This window comes from Pholis gunnellus, assembly GCF_910591455.1.
Source record: "Pholis gunnellus genome assembly, chromosome: 6".
Taxonomy (NCBI): Eukaryota; Metazoa; Chordata; class Actinopteri; order Perciformes; family Pholidae; genus Pholis; species Pholis gunnellus.
In genome coordinates, this window is record NC_136532.1 from 15,457,719 (window position 1) to 15,480,963 (window position 23,245).

At 39.5% G+C, this 23,245-nt stretch overlaps 1 protein-coding gene across 1 annotated transcript; it reads right to left on the reverse strand.

Annotated features, from left to right (window-relative positions):
* Nucleotides 1-5,252: 5,252 nt before the first annotated feature.
* On the reverse strand, nucleotides 5,253-22,995 carry LOC306697585 (class I histocompatibility antigen, F10 alpha chain-like). Its single transcript, XM_079161585.1, has 7 exons — nucleotides 22,986-22,995; nucleotides 15,622-15,743; nucleotides 12,907-13,173; nucleotides 9,013-9,291; nucleotides 8,183-8,485; nucleotides 7,409-7,507; nucleotides 5,253-6,327 (listed from the first exon to the last, which is right to left on the reverse strand). Exons 2-7 carry the CDS (start codon nucleotides 15,689-15,691, stop codon nucleotides 6,323-6,325), a joined length of 1,023 nt encoding a protein of 340 aa, XP_079017711.1. The 5' UTR covers nucleotides 15,692-15,743; nucleotides 22,986-22,995; the 3' UTR covers nucleotides 5,253-6,322.
* Between the last annotated feature and the right edge of the window lie 250 nt (nucleotides 22,996-23,245).

Below are 23,245 nucleotides of genomic sequence, written 5' to 3' on the forward strand. Positions count from 1 at the left end.
TCCTTAGATTTTTAGCTTGGTGTACATGAGACTCAGACCTCAGTGATGTGAACCTCACTGACAAATGGCACAGTGTAATTGGCGCAAATAACAATTCATATTGATTGTTGTACTGTATGTTCCAAAAATAAGACTCTGCTGGGACAGAACTTTCCACGTATTATTTTTTAATTATCATCAATTAACCTGAACTGATAACCAAGTGCTGCTTATCAGCTGCAACAACCAGCAATTAAATGCAGAACTTCTCAGTCTCAGAGAAATAACACTTTGCCCTTAAGTGTTTGTACAATCTACTAAACTATGTGTACAGTATGCTCTTGTCAACAGGATGTAACGATAGTACGGCCTGCCAGGAATCAATTATTGAAGTCATTCACTCTAACCATACGGATTTTGATCGTGTAAGCGTAAGAGAAAATACTGGCAAGTTCCACTCCTGTTTATTTGTGTACAGTCATTCTGTTTTTGATGGTTTGTGTTCGGCTTGCACAGCTAAAAGTGATGTGAGTCTGGATACGCTCAGCATTTTTGTTAGAAACTGCTGGCTGTATTGTGATTTGTGGCCTCTTGTCTAAAAAGGGCTTTAGTTTACATGAATGCATTCAGTGTCCTGAAACACAAGAGTTCCCAAATCAAGGAAAATACCTGTATTTTCTGTAAAATGCCAGCAAAAACCAACCAGATCACTATTATGTGTTGCGCGATGAGGCTTGTTAGCACACGTTTCCTGAGTCCCTCAGTTTTATAATTCCGTCAGCTTGATCACCGTCATCCTGAAAAGCAACACATGGTGCATCTCAGAGCCAATAGCAGCATGTCCAGAGCTGAAGCGACCATGTGTTCATCATGTGCACCATCCCTCCGTGATGGCGTGTTTCACGTATCTGACACTGGTGTCGGTTTGGCCTTTAGAGATTTATCTTAGCCCCATGACTGTCGGCAGTCGGCTGTGTGAGACTACATGCAGGAGGCATCCTCATGCCTGGGTGAAGTCATCCCTACTCTTCTACACACCTCAAGCACCTTTTGGACTCTTCTCCACAGAGACACACACAAAGAACATCCAGTAGCATCACACTGGTAAACGGCACTAAAGACAGTATGGTGTCATCATGGCACGTTGCGTCTGCAGACCATGATATTTAAAAAAGTTTGTTTAAAAAAAAAAAAGGTTGTGAGGTGGTTGAGATCAAATCATTTTTCTTGATTTGTTTTGCACACCTCACAATGTATGTTTCAAGATTGTCATCTACTGTTGTACTCGATTGTAGGATGGACTGCAGCGTTATTTGGATTTGTCAGCATGGTGCTCAGTGAAGATGGGTAGTATTGTAAATTGTACAAAATATCATTTTAACTGCAATCAACTAGCATCACTAATGTGCTGTTACCTAATATTGTGCACTGCAGGCAGTGAGCAGAATTGTACAGTATTACTGGGTAATACATATACTAGATATAGACTTGCATTTAGTTACTGTCCAGCTACAAACTGTTGTTGAAAATATCTGAATACTCATTGTGCTGACCTCCAGTTACATCTATTATATACTGAAGAATACATGCAAGGTAAAGGCATTTCGAACAAACAGTTGACTCATAGTAAAATAGGATAACAGTGCAAGGTAAAGTAGACACATGTTTATATAAATTACATTATTAAGATAGGTACATCCATAAAACATGTCATTCTTATGGCAGCATATGTTAAAGGTAGGCTAGCTTAATCCTGCATATGATTGGTTAGACTTTTCCATGCAATTTAGGTCGAGACAGATATAAGAGCCTAACAGAGAGCTTAAAACGATAAAGTGGTATGAATCACATCAGTGACAAAATCAGTTTCTGCTCGAACTAACTTTTGACCTAATTACTACACTGCATGAAAAGAGATCTCCAAATTCTCATTTAAAGTGTAAGATATAGATATAGAGTAGTGGTGCTGGTGCTCTAAGCAGTAGCTTTGAATTGTTCTCAATTACATTAACCTTTGTCTCTTGGTAAGTAAACATGATAACTGTCATTTTGAATATCTTAACTGTTCACATTTTTTGGCACACATGGTCAGACATTAGGCCGAAAGGATGAGAGCCATCCTAAATCATAATGTTTTAATTTATTTGACCATCTGTCTAACAAGTGATATTGTCCAGTTTTCAGACAAAATACTGTTTATTCTAATAGTTTAACAGCAGGAGGGTGTATATTATTATCATTTACCTTGGTGGTGTGATTGATAAATTCCATAGACATGCATTTCATTCCTCAGTGCATTGTATTTCTCAATGAGTCCTCTGCTGATGTTTTGCATCAACAACACCTCATGCCTTAATGTACAGTGTAGTGTATGGAATCGAATGTTTAGTAGTTTTGCTGTGGTCACTGGTCTGTTTGCTCTATGTTTAGTTACCATGGTGCTCTCTGGCTGTGTGTGTATCTGTAAATGTACATAATCTTTACATAATTGGGATGTAAAGCAATCGATGTGTGATCGATGTGATAAGTGTGCTTTAGTTTGAACGCTGCGGAGGGTTTATGCCCTTTTTAAAGCTGTAAACACAAAACTAATTAAAGACTCAGACCACCAAGGCCACACTAGACTAACATAATGACAAACCATAGATTTCTGACATTTATCATGAAATGAATGCAGGGATTTCAAATGTGTTCTATTGTTTTAAAGTCACTTTATGCTCATGATCTCCAATTTTGGAGTCTGTATAATTACAAAATGCTGAGACAGGGTGGCAATTGAAAGTTAGATTGTAACTCAAACATGTAAATATAAATTATGGGATGACTTGCATTTCAAACTTAGCATAGCAATTGCTACAAGCTATTGCATAGTTTAACATATAAAATGTTTTTGTACTATGCATATTGAAATGTCTGACTTTGAAATTACAAACTTGCACTGCTTTGTAGCACCAGGTTCTATTCAAATGACATTAGATGATATAGAGACATCATTATTAGATATGTACACAACATCAGGTAAAAAAAAGAATTTGATCACAAATTACAAAGAAGTTGTCACTGGAGCCCTTTTACATATGTTTGGGTGCTAATTTCACGCTGCAGAGAAGCACAAACCAAAGGGAGCTTTAGCAGCACCAGGAATATATTATATGCTGCACAATCACTACTGCATAGTTTAAGAGGCCTTGTTCAGAAATGATTGAAAATTAAATAATTAAAAAACAAAACAATAATGAAAAGAAGAAAAGAAAATTGAATGTTTTCTCAGTGTTCAAAACCTGGATGACGTTTTCCTTAGTCATCAGGTATTTTTGTTCTCAAGAGCTGTTTATATTGTTTAGGAGCTGTCAGTCTGAAATTCTGTAGCATGTGTTCTTGAAAATATGTAAATACTATTTACTAAATAAAAAAGGAGCAACGTGTGCAGTCTTTTTTTTTTTTTTTAACCCCTTTTAGTTATGTCATATGAAACGTTTGCAACCTCACAGGTCAGTATAGGCTCGTGCACTGCGCAGAGGCGCGCAGCTGCAACAACTGCGCGTGAACCAGAAGTAGAAGCCTGCAGCTAAACACAAGTGGACTTCTGAGAGATGGTAATGTTTATCACACATTATTAATGTAGCTAACGTAACCCTACGAGGACTGCAGTGTGCATGCAGTGTAATATATTTAATGTCTGCTCTCTCTGTCTCGAGGGACACCTGATAATTTATGAACCACCTGTGTCGAAGTTTAACGTCTGATGCACCTCATAAATATAAACAAGCTAAAACAAGTGCAGGTTAACTTCGAGCTAATATTAGTTTTGTGCAAGCGTTACTTCTAAACCTTTCTTTACAAGTCGAATGAGAGACTTGTAATATATGTAATATGAATCTCTCACGTGGCAGGATGTAACGTTAGCCAGAGATGGGCAAAAATACATCAAAATGTATTTTGATACAAAATACAAAATACCCCCAAATAAATGTATTACAACAAAATACAAAATACAAAATACTGGTGCCAGAAAACGTAACAAAATACATGTATTTTGTATTTAAAATATAGAAAATACTTTTTTCTGGATTTTCAGTTTTCTCACAATTTGGTATAGCAGAGCATTCAGGTTTATATAATGTACACAAAGCTCTGGTGAACCCCACAAACAGGAAGAACAGTCACCGAATGTCAGTGTAACTCAGCAAAGCTATTGAAAGACAACAACTTGATTGATTATGTATATATATATATTTTTATTAATGGGACTTAACAGCCCATAAACTTTGGCTTTGTATCAACAAGAAAATATTCATCACATATGACATACAAGCTCCCAATCTCCCTCTTCCTATAGCTAGCTACTCGACTGATAAGTTAACTTGCTAAACACTGGCTATGCACTAGCCTACACAGCATGCTAGCGTCATTAGCATGTTAGCATCGATCGCTAGCTTGATATTATAACCATCACCATGCATATACAATAGGCTATGTAGCCAGACCCAGACATGAGTTATACATCAAGCTAGTTGACATCTGTCACACTCAGATACAATATTTAACTTGACAGACAATCCGTTGAACTTGAAGATATGAAGACTGAACTCGTGAACTGTTTTTTGATTCGTGGAGAAAGTATTTTGAGTATTTTAAATACAAAATTACTCCACTCTAAAGTATTTTGTTACAAATTACGTTAGATTTTTATTCGGCCCTATCAAATAAAAATTACAAAATACTCAAAAGTAATTGAAATACGTATTTCAAATACAAGTAATAGAAATACTGGCCATCTCTGACAAAGACACAGACATTTGGAGTTTTGGGCACTTTATTGAAAAGCAAAACAAAAGTACAAAAGAAATGAAATAGAGCAACTTCATTAACATTCATTCTAAAGCCAACACGCTTCCTCGTCCCTAAAACACTGGGCCGTACTCATGAATATATTGAAGAAGATTTCTATCAGCTGAGAAGCTTCAAACATCTCACAGCCCTTTAGAAACTAGAAGCCTTCATTTAAATAACATAATGTTTCAAATCACTAATATTATGAAACTATAAACATCCTCTTGATTATTTTAGAAAAAACGCAGACACATAAATTATTCTTATCTTTGACCTGCTGCTAAAAAAAAAGAGGAAAACAAACAAACTATTTACACACCTGGAAGATAACTGTACTAGGGCTGCAACTAATGATTATTTTAATAATCGATTAATCTGTCGATTATTTGTTCGATTAATCAATGATTCGGATAAAAAAAAAAACTACAAACTAAAAAGCATTAATTTCCAACCCTTTATTCAAAAACAGAACTGACAGTGCTAATTCACAGTGCAAAGAATCTTCAGAAAGTGCACAAACAGGTTGCTCGAACATCCCTGAGCTGTTAAAGTAATAATTAAAAATAAATGGACTAATATCAGGAGTGGGGTTCAGCGGATTACCCACGCCTCTCAGTGAAGGGTAGACACACGCTGATCCACTCAGTGTGGCGCGCGTGCAGCCCCGGACATCTCAGGGCATCATAGACCTGTTGTTGCTCAATATCGTGCGGCTGAACGCCACTTGTCCCTCTAAGAAGTTGAACGCTGACCGCACGGGGCCGTGTAACTAGTTAGTCCAGTTCACCAGCAGCAGAGACACAGATAGGAAACCATCACACCGACACCTACGGGAGACTCCGGGCGTCCAGTTCCTGCAGCGTGTTTCTGGATGCTGCTGATTGATCTGCAGCGTTTCCTCCAGTGATGGAACCCAAGCAGAGAACCAGAGAATGACTTCCTCAGTATGAAAAGAGAAGAAACTCTACTGGCTGACAAAGATCTCTGATCTCAAGGTTTATGTCTTCATATCATCAGACCCTACTAGTGTGTGTGTGGCAATGGGAATGCACACGTATGTGTGTGTGTGTGTGTGTGTGTGTGTGTGTGTGTGAATGAATTTACATTTGTGTTACCAATATTGATTTAACCAGAAAGCCAACAGCAGAAGCATTAAAGTGTAAATATGGAGGATTTCTTTAGATGAACACAAATCTTTGTGTGTGAGGAGTGCTGTGAAGCTTTCATTGTTCTGAAGATCTCAACAATAATCTTCCTCATTTGATTTAAGAACATCTCATCAGAGGAAATTACATTTTGTTAAGTTGAAACTAAACGATCCAAATCATTTAACGTCACCACTGATGTTTGCTCGTAGTTTTCAAATGTGTTTTCTTTGTGTTCCAATCGATGAGCATCTACAGCTCGATTCAATCACTTCATGATGTGAATGATGAATCAGTGATGAGTTCACAGTTCATGGAGGAGAGTGTGGTGGCACCACTTCTTGATCCAGTGAAATATTTATCCATTAACCTGAAGAGACACAAAGAAAACAAAGACATCAAAAAGAAAACTAAATCATTTACCACAAATGTTTCAATCAACACAAAGACACATATTTACAGAATCATTGAGACGTCAGATATTCATGACTCAGTCATAGAAGTCTTACCTTCTGTAATATTTAATCATCGTGCTTATAAAGTCATAACTGCTTATTTTCATGATAAATTGGTGTCACTGTGTTTGTAAAGGTTGATATTTGAGACGTGATCTGAGCTGCTGATGTGAAGCTTTCTGAACTTGTCTGTGTCTTTCTCTTCATAATCTCACTTCACATCAAATGAAGCAGCTTCACCTTTGTTGTGGAAGAAGTCAAAGATGTTCTTTACAGCTACAACGTGTCCCAGAGCTTCTACAGCGGATAGAGAACCAATCACGGGAGGTTCTTCCTCCCAGTGGAGAGGATCCCCTCTTCTAGCCCCTCCCACTGATGAATACATCTCTTCTCTCTGACATCATCACGCTATCATCACTGGAGGCAAAAGCAGCTCCACAGAGTAAACCTGTAACTTAGTGATCCTCAGCACACCGCTCACTCTGACTGCTCCAGGAGATGAAAAGGTTTATTAATCATCTGTCCCTTGTAATAAAATATATTACTAGTGATGTCATCATGACATTACTGCTGACTGTTGAAGTTTACTTCACCGTCACATTCTGGATGAAAGCATCAACTCAAAGCCTAAAATACAAATACTAATACTAACAAGTACTAATGAAGTACTAATGAAATATTGATGACATACTAATGAAGTACTAATGAAATATTGATGACATACTAATGAAGTACTAATGAAATATTAATTAAGTACATGTAGGGGACTGAAGGGACCGAATTCACGGGGCCCCTTTAAGAGAAGGGGCGTAACCCTGGTGACAAGAGGGGTTAAAGGGTAGCAGGAAGTGAATGTGTGTGATGTGTGTATGGATGGAAATAAACGGCCACAAGGTGCAGCCAAAGGGAATACTCGCCTCCTTGTTTGTTTCCACGCTCCTACACCCTGAAATGAAGTACTAATGAAGTACTAACGTCTGTGTTCGGGTCTCTCACCTTTCCTGTTCCTGTAAAACATGACTCCACCCACAGCGATGATGACGAGAGCAAGAAGAGCCACTACAACGATGATGAAGGTCATGTAAGCGGTTTTCTCTGTTGAGCAGAAAACAACAATAAAATAGTCCCAACCTGAACAGATGAAGCAGGTTAGAAGAGGAGAACATCCATTCATCAAGCAGACCACAGTGCTGAACACACACACCATCAGTCTGTCCTTTCTGTATCTGGTCTACACGATGACTGTGTCTCTGCTTGTTGGTCTCGTCCAGCTGTGTTCTCTCTGTTCAGCTGTATGTTTGTGTTGCTTTCTGTCTCATATGTTGGTTTGTGACACGACAACTTCTGACAAACATATTCAAACTCCTTTCTGACTGTCAGCACACTTTGAATAAACTTTATTGTGACTGATGTACTGACAGATACATACATTCCTCCAGGTGTTTCATAATTCTGTCTATTCATCTTCTAAAAGTGACCAGAAGTTCAGTCAGTACAGTTTCTACAACCTCTGACCTGTGGTTACACTTTAAAGAGTTACACACGGTCTGAAGAAAACTCTTTGTGAATATTTTACTTATTTACAAAGAAGGTAAAAAAACAAACACATTTATTTTAAAAAGCAAACCAAAGAAAAACTAGATGAAGGAAACTGCCGACAAAAGAATTTAAGGAACTAAACTTCCCGTCCTCATAAAAACACACAAAGTGTTCCAGTAAACTAAAGGTGTGCTTCCCTCCTTCCTTCATCACAGCTGATCTCAGTCTCACCTTCGTTGGTCCTGATCACAGCTTTGTCCAGTCTGGTGAAGATGTTCTCCTCCACACCAGACAGCTGGAACACACAGTCGTACCTCCTCCAGTCTCCAGCTGGGACTGATGACAGGTCCAGGTCAGTGCTCATCTGGAAGGATCCATCGTGGTTGGGGAGGATCTCTCCGAGGTCCACGTTCTCATGGAGCTTCTCTCCATCTTTCCTCCAGAACAGTGCAGCTCTGTCAGGGTAGAAACCTGTAGCGTGGCAGCTGACTGGAGAGGAGGAAGTCTTCTGGAGGAGAGACACTGAGGGACGCTCTGGAGAGGGAAGAGAGAGACAGGTTAGAGGTTCTTTAGTATTATCATTTACTGTGTATTCATATTATCATTCATGTTTGATGGAATGCATTTTAAATGCCTTGGTAACACATACACTATATATGTATGTATGTATGTATGTATGCAATGCAAATAAATGTCATCACGGTTGAATTGATAAAAGAAGGGAGAGACGAAGAGATGAAGAGGTGAGATGATGAGAAAGGGAGGACAGTGAGTGTGAGAAAGACAGAGCAAAGAGACAGAGAGAGAAACTGAGACAGACAGAAACAGTTCAGAGACAAAGAGAGAGAGAGAGAGAACGGAGGGACAGAGGGGAGATAAGTGTGAGGGAGGAAGTGAGGGAGGAAATGTGGTGAAGGAGGCAGAGAGAGGAAGAGAGGTGAGGGAGGAGACACGTGTGAGACACAGCAGGTCTCTGTATGTGGCTGACATGTGTTGTAATGTGACTGTTGGTCAGAAACAACAGAAGCTTTATGAAACTACATCAGGTCATGTGATTCTACCTGTTCTCATCAGAGAGCTCCTCCCGTAGTTCACATACTTCTTCAGCCACTCAGGACAAATGTGAGTGTAATAGTGTTTTCTATGTGTCATCATAGCGTTGTCATTATCCCATTTGTGTTTGGTGATGACAGCCCGTTGTTTTGGAGCGATGTATGTCTCTGTCTCCAGGTCCAATGATATGAAGTCTTCTCCATCATAACCAAACTGATCATAACCTTTGACCTCATTGGTCTCATCATTCCATTCACAGCCATACATCCTCTGGAAAATGTGGACACCTGAGAGAGAGAGAGAGAGACAGTTGCATCACGTGAAGCGACGTCTGTTTCTGATGACGGCGGATCAGCTGATGACAGCTGGATCAGCTGTAAGTCGGCTTTAACAGCTGGAGAGACTTTTGAGAAGTCTGTGTCTGTTCACATAATAGTAACTAATAATACTAATAACTAATAAAGACACAGTAATCATGACTGTAGAGGTGTTTTCTCTCTGTAGCCTGTTAACAAACTGTGTCCTGTGCTCTGTTTATAAGCGCAGCATTGATTTCTACCGGTGGAATGCAATCGTCTTATTTATGACTTATTTGCATCTGTAAGTTTTGAAATTCAGATTGTGACGTCGATATTAAATAACCCAGAATATGATTATCGTTTCTCTTAAATTATAAAACTCATCAAACACTCGGGAATGATCAGCCTCCACGTGACTGAATGAAATGATGATAAATGATGTAAAAATCTCTCTCTGACTTTAATTGTATCCATAATAAAAGTTATTGAGGGAAATATCAGATCATGAAAACACAAATCTTTCTAATAAATGAAGAAAGTTGTTTGTGGTCCTTTTGTTGTTCGGACTACAATGAACATATATTTAAACCAGACGGTGAATCAGAAAACTAATCAAATATGAATCTTGAGTTTATTCTGTAATCTGTCTTCACTCTGGTATTAAACTCAGTCAGTCAGTCCGATCGGCTGCAGCGTCCAATCACATAACTGATGAACAATGAGGGGGCGAGTCGGCCGTTAAAACACTTCCTGGAAGGCTGCTCTCGTGGTCTCGTGGTCCCTCCTCCCACCTCGAGCCTCGCTCCTCCGAGCTAAATTATGGCCAAATCCCAATGTCCCCCCTTACGGACTCACGGACTTTGAGGCGCGCTCCCGCGAAGTCCGTGAGGGTTTAGGGATGTCCCACTGTCAAATCGTCAAGTGTTTGAGGGCTCTCTCGTGGACATTTTGAGCCCTTTATGAATCCTTTTTGTAAGTCAGCATGGAATGTCTCAGTGTTATGTTAATGTAGAGCTAATAAAGTTAGCCAAAGTTGCAACGGTCTCCTAGACTTATTATACACATAACACTACATGGTGTCAGAAGATGGCGAAATTCCCACCTCCCGAAAACTTCGACTTCTCTCGCCTGGATCAATGGCCGGAATGGCGCCAGAGGTTTCATCGCTTCAGGATAGCAACGAAACTCAATAAAAAACCCGGAGAAGTTGTGAGGGATTTAAGTTTTAGAGCATTCCTAGTGCTGGATATTATATGTTACAGTGTGTTCGCTTGTAAGAGTTTAGACCAAGAAGTAATTTCATCATCAGAGGTCATTTCATACTGTAAGAGGAAGGTGTGAGGAGTGTACTGGAAGCGGGGGTTTGGCGAATCAAACAAGGGAACTGGCCCCAAGAATGTAAGGAGGTGTCTGCCAGCGGGGGTTGGAACGAAGCTGGCTGACCTAGGTGAGAAGAACAGAACAATGGGTCATCGGCCCAGGAGGGGCTTATTGGAATCCGGCCAATCACTGAGCTGATTGATTGGCTGAGAAATGTGAAACATGATACTTTTGAGAGACTCAGCAGGGACAAAGGATCTTGGAATTGCAGAAGATCCTCAGACCTCCTCCGCATCATGGGACAGACACGCCATTCTGTCCTGTGGTGTGAACGGGGCCTCATATTTCATGGAATATTATGTTTGTTTTACTGTCGATAGTGTAATTCAGTTTGCATTTGTTTTGGCTTCTGTTAAGAATATTAAATACTTTTGATTTTAACCTGAACCATTTGATTCTGGCCCTGCTTGCTGATGGAACAAAGAGAGCAAGGGGGGGGGCTGCTTCTTCTCCTCTGTGCTCTTCTTCTCCTCTGTTTGAGAAACTTCAGCCTCAACAATTTGGTGACCCCGACGTGATGTTTAGGACTCTGAGAAGGCTGAGGAGACGTGGATCGGTGGACACTTTCGAAGTGCGCACGAACTAAAGGTCAGCAGAGCCGTTTTAATATAAATCTGCATAGGTAGACTAGGAAACTTAGGCGAAAGTGTCCCACGATTGATGTCTTCTGAATGCTGGACATGAGGAGGAACGCAAGCTGGTAAGGTGAATTTATTTAAAATTTGTGGTGACTGGAATACTGTATGAAGCACATTTGCAAACTGGGTTACTTATTTAACTAGTGTTGTTAATGCTATGAGCTTCGGGCTCTAAATATTGTTGCGAAATCCTACCGGTGAGGTCCGTCAAGAGAACGGTCCGTCAAGAGAACGGAAGCGTCTAGAGAACGCTAGCTTTGAAGAAGCTAAGATAGCTACGAGCTAATACGAGTGGCTTAAGTGTTATGTAAATAAATTTAATCAGAGCTTCATGTGCTAATTAGCGGAGTTGCGAGTTACAGGTTATGAAGGTTTAAAACTCCAAGCGGGGCGCTCTAGCACTCGCCTGTACAAAGGAATGAGAAAACTGTAACGCTGAAGGCCATGCTTGGGCAACTATACACTGATATCAAATCTTGGAGTAAACTGCCAGCTGAGAACAGTACGTACCACAGTTTGAGATAGCAAAACGTAGATTACACACTTTGGAGCCTGTTAGGCTAGGCTTTCACAACATACACACACACTGATGACGCATCGAAGGAGGATCCCGGACGAGAGCCGGTGCGAGCGGATATGCTCAGGGCTCCAACCAGGCCGTCGCTCTGCTAAAATCGATCCCGCCTGCACCTTGACTTTGACCAATGGCTCCTTTAAGGAGAACCAACAAAACTTACCGCGCTGCCGTGTCCAAGCGCCTTTTTCACGTTGCTCTCAATCGGAGAGGAACTGTTAGGACCGTGCACGTTTAACTGCTCGGCTAATATCTCTGTGATAAATAAAACTATTGCTTGAATCTAAGTAAACGCCTCGAACTCAATTCGTTAAGTTGTTTTTACACAACAAATTGGTAGCAGAGGATGGTTTAAAAACGATCGGAAAACCAACGAATTGATCGAGCGACGGACTTCTCTTCTGTTCACAGAAAAAGGCGTTTTCCCACGAGGCTGGAATCTCCGGTTGCCGCCGGACTGATTCTACACACAGCTCGGGAAACTGATCAACAGCGCTGAACAAAAAAAGGGTGAGCAGAGCCCATTTCACTGAAATCTGCATATTGTCGATAGTGAACCAAATTAAATGATCAGTAGTACCGAACTGTGAGTATGAATATTTTGCATAAAGTGTAAATCGTAAAACTTTGACAAAGTATCAACAGAGATGTTAGACCTGCAGTGAATTTTAGAAATATCTGTACACATGAGTGAATGGATCTAACAGAATTGATGGATTGTGAAGACTGAATCGAGGCCGCATATGCATTCTACGAGGCTTAACAGGGCAGTTGTGATCGCTGAAGCATACGAAAGTGTGAAGTAAGCGATACGACGCTGCCTGCGGGTCATTCGAGTTGCATTGTCCCCTCGATTTGGTGGACACAAGCCTGAGATTAGATCACGTACATAGAATGTTGCAGTACATTTGGAGCTGAAGCAAAAGAGATACCACGTGAAGAGATACCACGTGAAGAGATACTAAAGTACAGGATTACAATATAAACAAAATGTGTGAAACATAAACAAACCTCCAGTTTGGTTGAAGCGCTGCTTTACTATTTCAATGTTGGCTTTGTAGATCTGCTGGGCGACCATACAGGTCTCAGTCTGACCCTGCCAGAACTGAAGATCATCTGCTGTGAGTCTAATCATCCAGTCCTGTTTGGCTTCTGCTCTCCTGGTGTTACTGTCATAGTGAACCATCTCAACGTCATCAACCATTCCAACAGTCACAAACTCTGGGAAGTTTGGGACTCCAGAGGACGCAGTGTCGATATACTTCAGAGAGTGAGTCACTGGAACACAAAGATGAAGTCATCATTTACAGTTCTGATATCACACTTTAATAAATCACTGAACAATGTTGTTTTGCTGCACACAGAATCAAAAAGAACTACAGCACAATAAATACATGCTCATAATATCTGCTGAGCGCTCAATACATACAGAAATAAATGTTTACTTTAATATTTCTGATGATTCTTTTTTGGCAACTAGAAGATGTACCATCTATTCTGAAATGAAATATGAAACAAGTCACATATTTAGATCATGCAGTTGTGTAGCTGACTTTGAGATGTTTTCATCTAGTTTCGTGTCATCTTCAGGATGCATCAGTAGTAGTTTACACTCGTCATCATCAGATTAGTTTGAAGTGTGAAATCACAAACCTCTGACCAAAAGATAAACGCTGCATGTGATTAATATTATATTTCATACATCCAGCTGATTAAAACATCTTCTATTTCATATAAAGTATTTTATGGCCTCTATTTTATGTCATAAATTGTGACCACTGACAACTCACATTTCTTCTTCTGAGGTTTTAATTAATAACTTTGAACTTTGTGAGTTTCTTGAAGTTAAAACTAGCAGCACTTCTCCTCATACGGGTTCACATTTATTATGCTCTTTTTATTCCTGTTGTCATTTTTAACTTTCAAGTAATAATTCATTTTATTTTTTGATTTTGTTGTCAGAAGGTTTGTGGATTTCAGATGTTTGAGTATAAAGGTTCTTTTTTTAAGTACAAACAAAAATTAAAATAACTAACAAAACTGATCCAGTCCCTCACTTTCATATATATTGATTTATGTAAACTGAAGAATTATGTTTAGCTCCAAATATCTTTGTGAAAAATGTAATCTGCTGAATTTTATGATGATCTCAGAAAAATGTTAACGGATGGACACAACTTAATATTCAAGAAACTTCTCTGTAATATTTGAACTAGTTTACATTTGTATTAGTTGGATTAAAAGCAGATTTTTTTATTAACTCTAATAACTTTTATTAAATTCCAACATTCCCTCCTCCATGAACTGATGTTTATTCACTCAGTCCTGACACTAAAAGATGAATCTAGATATTATTAAGCATCAGCAGAGTAAACTTCCTGCAGGTGTCTGTGAGTTTTGCTGATCACATTATGGTCTGTTTTAGAATCCTCCGCTGTCCTCTGTGTCTGAATGCATGTACGTCATATTACTGTTTATAAATTCTGCACTGGGCACAAAGATGTTTTGTAAATATGTCCAAGAATAAATCTATTTCCTGTTAATACATCAAATACTTCAACAGTACTGCCAGACGGATGCTGGACTTCTGAGGCCGATACTGACATCAATATAGTTCTAAACTTAAAAACATCAGCTGATAGTATTTTTATTATAAACACATATCATAAACAGACTTAATTCAGATTCATTAGTTGTTGTTTTTTGTGACTAAGATACAAACTAAGTGGAACATTTCACAGTTTCAAAGTGAACTCGTGCTCTCTGGAGGACAGACTCTGTCATGAAGACACTGTTTATGAATGAGCTCAAACTCAGTTTGACATTTCTTCATTTCTATTTCTTCTGACTCATCAGCCAACATGTATCTACCCAAATATCTGCAATAAGCTAATATCCACAAATAATATCTACGTGTGATGTATCAGTCCAGCTCCACTAAACGGCCTCAGTGTGATGTAATCTGACCCAACCGATTAAAGTCAGCGTTAACGCTGATGTGTGTGTCAGTGTGTGGAGTCAAATGTCATAATTATCTGAGGAATGACTTCAATATTTAGACAATATGTAGAGGTCAAACAATACCACCACATGAACTTAACATTCATGTTCAGGAGGTTGTTATTGATTATGTGTGTTTTTATGAGTGCACATATTATTCTCTAAACCTTTGTTAATTATTTATTCACTATGAGAGGCTGATATATGATATTATTTTGTTCTTCTTCTTTTTAATCTGAAATCTGTATTATTTAGTTACAGATTACAGATTACATAGCTGTAATTAGATAGATTACATAGATAGATTACATAGCTGTATTCATCTGACTGTTGGACTGTTGCTGCGCTGCGTCACGCTGACATCTGAGCTTTAAGAGCGTTCACACCGTTTCGCTCTGAATGCTGCTGATATTATGAAATAATGTCCCAAATAAAAGCGACAGCAGAGTGAGAGAATAACACACTTCTGTCCTTTTCACTAAGTCACTCCAGGAAACAGCGGCTCCCTCAGAAACACGTCGGGACCAATCAGTGAGCAGCACAGACAGGATCTAACGTGGACTTTAGCATCTCTTACTTTTTATAACATTTTCTGTCGTCAACGAGGAAGTCCTGGAGCTAAACACCAAAAACTATCAAAAGAAGCTTCAACTGATGAGTCTATAAAGACACGAAGCTTTTCTTCTTTTACAATCAAACAACTTATAAAAAAAAGTGTTAACTCACCTGCTGCCGCGCCATGAAGGTTTATCATCAGGAGAGACAGAATCAACGCCTCCATAGTGAAATGTCGCATCTTAACTTTTGGTACTTTTTATTATTAAAGTGAGAAAGTGATGCGGTCCGTTCCAGGATCAGGACTGAACTGAGTGAGAGAGAGGAAGAGCGTTACATTCAAACTCCACCTGAGCCAATGGGAATTTAAGCTGAGCACGACGTCACATAACTAGGTAGAAGTCACCCACTGAGGTTGTGAACGAAAGTGAAAGTAGTGTGATGTTTGAGCCCGTGTGAGAGGATGAAGGAGACACGGACACGCGGGGCTTTATTCTGGTGTTCTCATGTGAAAGGAGTGTTTGACCTCCTGCTGCTCGGGTCTTCTCTCATGAGTTGTCCTCTGATGTCATGTCACGTGCACAGACGTTACATGACATCAGACTACAGTGGTTCACACCTGCACTTGATGAGCAGCAGGACAGTTCCTCAGACTCTTATTATTTGTTGTGTTAAACAGGTCTGTGTGCGATCAGAGCGTCTGCTGATGAAATGAGATGGAGGGGAGCTCCATATCCAACAAGGAGTTTTATTCATGTGTGAGCACATTAAGGTGTTCAGTACAGGCCTGCATGCGGGTCTTGGCACACATTAGGCCTGAAGCATCAGCACAGACAACACCACACAACACAAGATAGTTTCCATGAAACAGCATTTCACCTCACAGTTTGGCTTTGAGAGGAAGACAAGAGGCAGAGAAACGAGAAGCAAAGCAGGAAGAGAGTCAGAGAGCTTCTCACACACAGACATCAGATGAGGTCATCTCTGTTCGACAGCCCACCAGCTCCTGAAGTGACTATGGTTTATTAAATAGTTGACTGAACTGGCACAGATCACAAATATTTTACATATTATAAACAGATCGCTATATCGGTATGTCTGTGATACTAAAGCTACATGCTGCAGATTTTATTATAGTAGGAAATCCCAATCAAACAAAAGCAAATTCCTTAGACAAAGAGGTCTGAATTATTTTTGTTGCAGGTTGATTTCTTTTTCTTTGTGTCAGTCATGTTACGTGGCATACATGCGAGTGCCTTCTTTGAACACTAGAGTGCAGTAATGGATAAAACCAGCTGCAACTTTACCTCAACAGATATATATATATAAGAAACATCAAAGTTCACAGTCTTTTGAAAAATGATAGGCATGAAATACAGTTTGAGTAATATGTTGAATGTGAGGCTGCTCTCCTGTTTTGGGCTCGGATGCCGCCTTGTATTATGTATGTATAGTATGTACCTGTACTCATCACCGATACACTGCAGTAATCTTTGTCACCACAGGGGGGTGCTAGCACTTCATACTTGTTAAATGAACAACCGATGAACCAAGGTAACGTTCTATCGATAGTTTGTACTATTCACAATGTCAGATGATATCAATTGTGAAGTAGATACTATTGTCATTGAGTAACTGATTTTGACTGATGGATCCTTTAATCTCTGTCTCATACTAGTGAAGCTACAGACATTAAATCTCCATCTTTAATACGGTGTCATTGCAGTTATTTAATTGAATTGCTGCAGACAGCAGCACACACTGCTGTGCGTGCTTTCAAGTAGCAGTTCATGATTCAGTACTCTTTAGTAGTAACTCATGTTTACTAAGAAAAATACTTAAAACTCAAACCACGACCCTAAGACTAAAATAGATTGCTAATTGTAATTAATTTATTCAAAGGATTTGGTTGTAATTGAAATAAAACACAGCAAAACTACAGTTTGAAGATTAAGTGCTTTGTTACAATATTAGATTTGGATTCAACATTCATACCATGCTTGTTTCTAAATATGATGTAAAAGATACTCGTTGCAATGTCTGAAATTAAAACAAAGGGAATGATTTTGAGAAGAGAATGGCGTTAACATCTTTTATACCCCATAAACTGAAATGAAAAAATGGGTCGACAGTACATGAAGTAGGCCTTTAATGACATGTGATATGTTTCTCTGAACAAACTATTAAATTACCGCAGAGATTCATTCAGATGTCTAATATTCTTTTATTTCTTCTTCTTTTTTTTCAGTGGATCATGTGTTTTGTTTTGTGGTTGAGCGACAAATTGAGAGAGACACAGTTCCCAGCACACAGAACCGCTGCTGAAGTTGACAATGAAATTGCATCAAGCGGACACAAAAATCCTATATCTGTAAATTGAAAACTTAAATTGAAAGCCACCTCGATTTAGGAGGTAGTTTATGAATTCCAGAGCTAAGCAGTCTAGCTTGAACATGATCTATTGCCCTTCTCTTGCCCAAACTCCATTTGATCTATGGTCGTATTATCTACAATGCTGTCTTACATGATTCTCTTTTATGGCCAGAATCAGTGTCAGACAGCAAAACAGATTACACGTTGGATTAAATCAATACAAACTTTATTTACTGGGCTTTTGAAATGTAATTCTCCATTTCTCCTGACACTTAAGTAAGCACGCACTATTGAAGGATGATCAGATTGTCGCCTGTGGTTCTGCGGTTGGTCTGCCGGTCCACCACGCTTTCTGTCACCGCGCCACGCTGCCAGAGCTGCTGCTATTCTCTGCCACTCATCCCTTGTACCCAGTAGCAGGAATACAGAATAGTGGCCGCTCAGTTTCAAATCCACCCACTGCAACACCCACTTCATTACTGGGACGGGATGCATGCCTGCTGAGTAATTGGAATGGAGCGCAGCGGGCAGTAGTCCCATAAACCCGCCTCTAAATAGGTGCTCATAACCAAAAACAAAAGCAAAGGGCCACAGAGACGGCAGATTTCTGTGTTCAAACTTCAGAGCAGCGACTTGACACTCAAACTTATGTGTTAGCAAAACCTGGCATGGGTTAGTGAAGCGTTTTTGGAAATTCTAATTATACTCAAAAGCCTGGGACATGTACGGGCTAATGGGACTAAACTGTCACATGACTTGGTTCGGCTCATAAATAAAGTTAATGCGAAGTCGTAATGAGGATTGGAAATCAAACAGACCTGACCGTATTGAATCATGGGAACATGTTTAGCTTTAAAAGACGTGGACTTTCCTTCACTTAGTTTTATGAATGACATAACGTCTGAACTCTACAGTAGAACATATGTTTCCTGTTGTTTTAAATACTGTACTATGATTGAACAATATAAGGCCGAGTGTCCATTTGGCGCTTTTCAGTGTTTTTTTTTGTCAATTGTTATCAAGGAAGAGAGAGCACCTGCCTCGAGAAGAATGGCTGCACCCAGCGTCTTCTTTCAGAGCGCTCCCACTTTTGTGTGTGGCCGCTTCGAGCGCTTCTAGTTGAAAAGCTCTGAACTTTTCAGTAAATATCAGCGCTTTTCTCCCTGAGAAAAAAAAACGCAAAATAGACACAGAGTCTAAGAAAAGTTTTGCACTTAAGGATAAATTCAATGTTTCAAGGGGAATGCAACATACAAGTCTGATTAGAATTGAGTTAAAAACCAGCAAATTCTCTGATTCACCAATTTAATGAGTTACACCCAAGCAGAGCAACACATTGACCATCATATGTTAAATTGAGACCTAAAGCTTTTCTTGACTTTAGTCCTAGTTTTAATGTCACACACATGATTCGTGTCTTTGTGGAAATTAAAGATGAAAGACTTTGTCTCACAACCTGATGCATTTTCTCAGCAGGAACCAGAAGTATCTGTTAACGTCAGTCTTTGAAGACACTTGTAGAGATAAAGAGCCAAAGCTGCAAATGGACCAACCAGATAAATATCTTCAGTGAGAAAACTTGTTAGAACCACTCTGTTGTTAGACTGTACATGAGGTCTCAGGGGTCGGTAAGTCAGCTCAGCTTTGAATCACAGAAACAAAGCAATGCTTGGCACTGATCATCGTCAAATGATTATTCATTTGTTTAATAGAGATGTAGATTAATTACTGAAAGTAGTTTCTAAATCTCAAAAGGATGTATTAATCCACTCTTTGTCCTGTTTAGGATCTTGACTCTTAGTGTCTCAGTTCAACGTTAATAATATCTACTGTCGGTGTCAAAATGCTTTTTTCACAGAAAGGAAAAGCGACATGAGTTTTTTTTTTTTTAATGTTGGTGGAAGCTCTTTGGAAAAGCAAATAACTTGGCTACAGGACAGAAAACTAGTCAGATGAAGCTTTGCCTGAAGAGAAGCATAAAAGAACAGTGGTAATTAAGACGATTCAAAAAATACCCAAAGAACTCTGAACTAGAAAGGATTAAAAAGCTGAGTTTATATTTGGCTACATGGCAGCTGATCCAGGTGAGCTTTTGGCAAAACCAAAGAACGTTTGAGTTTCCACCTTCTTAAACCATTGTGATTAATTAAGCGTTTAATGTCCTTTGTGAACAGCCTGATTACAGTTCTTTTAGTTTGAACATGTTTCACCTTTAATTCAATTTTCTCACTGTTCACCAATAAGGTAAAAATCCACTTTATTGTCCCGGTCTGAAATTTACTTTGGACATCACAGCGTCTGCGGTATAAAATCACAGCGAAGCAACAGTAAAAAAACAACCTTCATCCATCATAATCCAGTCCTTCATAAAGTCTGGCCTTCTCCTGGACTTCAGTGCAGCATTTAGTTATTGTAGAGTCTCCTGTGCATCCATCAGAACATTCTTATGTTTGCTTTCTCAGCTCACTGACATTAACGTAGGCTACATATAGTGTTTATTTTGATAACGGCATGCTCATCATTGCTCCACGCAGTCGGTGTAAACAACACAGAAGCTATCTTTACCTCCTAGTTACCAAAAGTGGAGACAGTTTAGGAGTTTTTAGTAAGGACCATAGCCATAGGGCACCTTCTTAGACATGGGGGATTTCAAAGCCTTGTTTTTAGGTAGACAGTTCTTGCATCTGGTGGATGGAATGAGGGTTTAAACCATTACTGCGATTAGAGCTGCCTCACTATGATCTCTTGAGCTTGCTTACTGCTGCTAATAGCTGTTTCCTCTCTATTTCCCTCTATCTTTTTCTTTCTGGCTTTCTCTCTCTCTGTGAATGATTTTTATGCTTTGCTAAAACATGTGGGGGCGTTGAGAGAGGATTTAAATGCAACGATCCCCCTCCTCTTTTTCTTTTTTTTTCTTTTTTTTTTTTGGTGAATCTCAGCGTTCTTTTCTGCAAGCCTCTGATGACGACAGGGCAGCTTTAAGCCTGGCAGTGCCCACGGCAGGCTGCCGTCTCAGCGCTGCCCACTCTCCTCTGTGTTGGCATGCCGGAGAAAGCGAGGGTGGGGTTCCTCTTTAACAGACCCTGTCATTCCTAGGAAAGCCTACATGTCCACCCATGCAGGATTCCTGATAGGTCTTCATGTTGGGGATGCAGAGAGTGCAAAGATAGGGATTTTATTTTCAGCAGGCGACGGTCTTCACTCAGCGGAAGAGTCAAGGGTGTATATTTAGATCAACGGACAAGGCGCTTCCTTGAGCCTTTACGTGACAGCGAGGGTCAACAAGTGAAACATGTTTTGTAATATCCATCTAATTGCATATTCAGTGTCATCAGGTGGGTGTTTTTTGGCTCTGCTGGATTAAATAAGCGTGTTTGGCCAAGATTCAGGGAGTTTATTTCCTTAGCTAATGTTCCCCTTTGTCATTATAACACCCTGTTAAGCTGACCCGTGTCCCGCTCTATTCAGTCATTACCCATTACTACACAGCATATATGATTCACGCGAGCCTCCTGAAGAGGAAAGAATTACAACCTCCTGCTACCAGGAAAACTGGATTGATTATGCATATTCAGTGGAATCAAGAGAGGCAATACACCTCCTAAGCCACCTTTCCACACAGTAAAATAATCATTTTCACCTTATGAAGCATGGCTGTGGCACGCTGACCACCACAGGAAGTACAAGAAGGAGTACTCCAATGGATAAATGTGCAGATGTCTCTCATGCTTAAGTGAGATTGCACACGACCAATATTTTTCTTATTCCTCTCACCTCCTTTTCCTGCTTTCTTGTTTCCCCCACTGACCTTTGCATCCACTTATAAACTACAGTCTATTGTATTGTTTTTGAACCGTTGTTGCTGCAGTAGCATAGTATTCCTTCACCTTCCATTTGGTTGAAGAGCGTAGGCTGCGATACTTTTTTACTCTGTGGCTGTGAGTAAAATATGATTTCAATTACCATGAAAATGTATTGTGTTGTCAATGGGAGGATAAGAACAGATTAAGGAAGCTCTGGGATGCTCTTACAGATGACAATGGTCAGGTTTCTATGCGAGCAGCGGTGTTGGACTTGACAAAAGCTCCGAGGAAAGGAGGAGGTTCAACACGTAAAGCCGATTCAACAGACCCTGATATGTGTAAGATGTTTCAGTTATTTGCTTCCATACATGGGAATTTTTTTTAGTCTAGATAGATGGGTCAACCTCACTCACAAACGAACTAACAAAGACAATATGCAAAAGTTAATGTTCACATGTTGAAATGGGGCACACATTTACCATATATGACAATCATGAAAATGAATGAATTTGATAAAAAAACTTTGAAGAATCTTCAGCACAGAGGCAATAACAAAGAAAGACTTTAATAAAAAATACCGCTTGAACCTGTGCCTCCTGATTATTATTCAGTATTCACATTCTATCTCGTCAGTTCATATACATTGACGGCAAGATTGTTCAAACAGAGACTCATAATCTGCATGGGAAGTGCATCTGCTGCGGTGGATACTTAGACAAACATACAAGATTAAATTTCTATTTATATGAGCCACAGAAACCTAACATTTACTGGGGAATCGTTGTAAGATCTGGAGAAGACTCGGTCGCACTTTGGCTCAGTAAAAAACTACAACTAAAAAAAAACTACAATTTATGAACGTGATCTGTCCAGCGGGGAGATGTCTGCAGCCTCACGATCACAAACATATACCCTTTAACAAATATTAAGCTGCTGTGTGCCCTTTTTTTTTGTCTTCTTGCCTTGAACAATGTAAGAAGTTAAAGTTATTTTTTCCTCTTTTTCTTTTTTTGCAAGCTTCTTCCCCTGTGAGGAAGCTTCAGGACAGAAATCAAAATTTAAATGTTCTTATAGATTCTATAATTTATCCTCAATAAAAAGAGCTTACTACAGAGCCTCTTCAGGACTTTACGGACAGGATTACTACGGTGATTATGTTTGAAACTAAGGTAATTTACTTTTCTCTTAGAGCGAAGTAATCTCAAAGTTAAAAGTGATGATTTGAAGTTTACTTAAGACCCAGATGCTTGGCTTAGTGGCATTTTGCCCAAAATGTTTTTGTGCTTTTACTCATTTGTGGTCCGGCGGAGGGTTTAGTTACAGTTGTGTCCCAATCCTCTGATTCACCTTCTTTAGGAACAGCTCCAGGGCTGCTCATAATGCTTAACTCTCCATAATGCCATCCCCTTCATCTCCCCAGTGGTCTTATTGTCTTAACTCTGGATGGAGAGAAAAACAGGTTAATACACGTTTGGCAGAGTGAAAGTAAAAGTATCTTTTCAAAGATGCACACTATTCAAGTTTTTCTTTTGGAGAACGCATTTCATCAGAGGACGACTGTTTCTCCCAAACTTGTTTAGTTACCTCGTGGGTCTGTTTTCACTGTTTTTTTAAAAGAT

Excerpts from the sequence above, each read along its gene's own strand:
- LOC306697585 (XM_079161585.1), bottom strand. The coding sequence starts at position 15,691 with ATGCGACATTTCACTATGGAGGCGTTGATTCTGTCTCTCCTGATGATA. Across the intron at positions 9,292-12,906 it reads GCGCTTCAACCAAACTGGAG|GTGTCCACATTTTCCAGAGG; the intron begins GTTTGTTTATGT and ends TCTCTCTCTCAG. Across the intron at positions 7,508-8,182 it reads TGTGATCAGGACCAACGAAG|AGAAAACCGCTTACATGACC; the intron begins GTGAGACTGAGA and ends TCTGCTCAACAG.